At 33.3% G+C, this 1,527-nt stretch overlaps 1 protein-coding gene across 1 annotated transcript; it reads left to right on the plus strand.

The window, feature by feature from the left end:
- Window positions 1–213: 213 nt before the first annotated feature.
- Window positions 214–1,461, plus strand: TGME49_302150 (ATPase, AAA family protein; the record flags this gene model as incomplete). Its single annotated transcript, XM_018782417.1, has 3 exons — window positions 214–378; window positions 501–742; window positions 1,218–1,461. 3 exons carry the CDS (start codon window positions 214–216, stop codon window positions 1,459–1,461), a joined length of 651 nt encoding a protein of 216 aa, XP_018634729.1.
- Between the last annotated feature and the right edge of the window lie 66 nt (window positions 1,462–1,527).

Raw genomic sequence — 1,527 nt, forward strand, 5'->3', positions numbered from 1 at the left:
AACATTACTGGTATATTTATTCTGACACAGTTTTTAATTTATTTTTGCCTAAAATTTAAAAATTGTAGATATATTCTATCAATCTACACATGTTACATTTTTCATTATAAATTATAATGTAGAGCTATATATTTGGATTTTCTGAATTTTTTTTAGATTAGATATGCTTTCGAATTTTAGGCTCGTGCTGTAGCTGGAGAATGTGGTTCAACGATGTTCCTGAATGTTTCAGCAGCTTCACTAACTTCAAAATGGGTTGGTGATGCTGAAAAAATTGTCCGCGCTTTATTTCAAATTGCTCGTAATGGGCAACCAACAATCATATTCATCGATGAAATTGACTCCATTTTGTGTGAACGTAATGAGAAGGAAACTGAGGTTTGTTCAACATATTTCTGTAATAATTATAAGTTTTATATACGTCAATCTAAATTTAGCTTTTGTCATATTGGATTCAGAATAACTTTACCCTGAACTTTTGAAATCCCTTTCCATTTCAGGTTTCAAGACGTATGAAAACGGAATTTCTAATTCAAATGGATGGTATGTTATCGTCAAAAGATGATCGTTTACTGGTGATTGGTGCAACAAATCGCCCTGAAGAGCTCGATTCAGCCATTCTACGCCGATTTCCAAAACGAATTCTCATTGATGTACCAAATGCAGCAGCACGCCTTAAACTAATCATGTCATTGCTCGAGAAAACGAAAACTTCATTTGACCTCGGTCTTACACAAAGGCAGTAAGTCCCCAAAATTAGGTTTTAAATAAAATAGCTTGTTACTTCCATTATCTAAAGTTAGTTTTGCATTTAGTTAACCCCTACTTTTGCCTATTACTGCGTCATTTTCAGTGAAAGTTCTAAACTATACTCTTTTCGTATCTCGAAAGCAATTTTGATTATTTACAATTTGATCCCTCTAGTTGATAAAGGATGTTAGGAGTAGATTTTTGCTAAAGCACTGAAAACTTTTTCTATAAGCTATAAGCGATTTTTTATTTGTATATTTATTTATCATAAATTTTAATGATGCAATAATATGATGAGCAGCATATAATGAAATAATCAAACTCGTTATTTGCTTACCATCTTTGAAAGAAAAGTTTTATCAGAATTGTAGAATTACTAAGTTATGTTAACAGACACTGCTACATTACAAGTGTCATAAATACCAAATTTTGTTAAATCAGTCATGTAAGTGGTGCCGGATTTTCAGAATCCTTGCAGAATGGACGCATGGATACTCCAATTCGGACTTGGTTGCTCTTTGTCGTGAAGCTGCGATGGTGCCAATTCGTGACCTATCACGTAAGGATATAAAAAATTTAGTCAGTACGGAACTTCGGCCGATAACACTACGTGATTTTGAGATTGCAATGAAAGCTATCAAACCTTCAACAAATGAACGGATGTTGCAGAAGTTACGGAAATATGCAGCAACAGCTGGGCAGTCTGACTGAAGTGACATTCATGTAAAAATATACAACTTATCGGTCTTTTTTTTTTCTGACTTCTAATCATTTTTC

Source organism: Toxoplasma gondii (assembly GCF_000006565.2).
Source record: "Toxoplasma gondii ME49 unplaced genomic scaffold asmbl.602, whole genome shotgun sequence".
Taxonomy (NCBI): domain Eukaryota; phylum Apicomplexa; class Conoidasida; order Eucoccidiorida; family Sarcocystidae; genus Toxoplasma; species Toxoplasma gondii.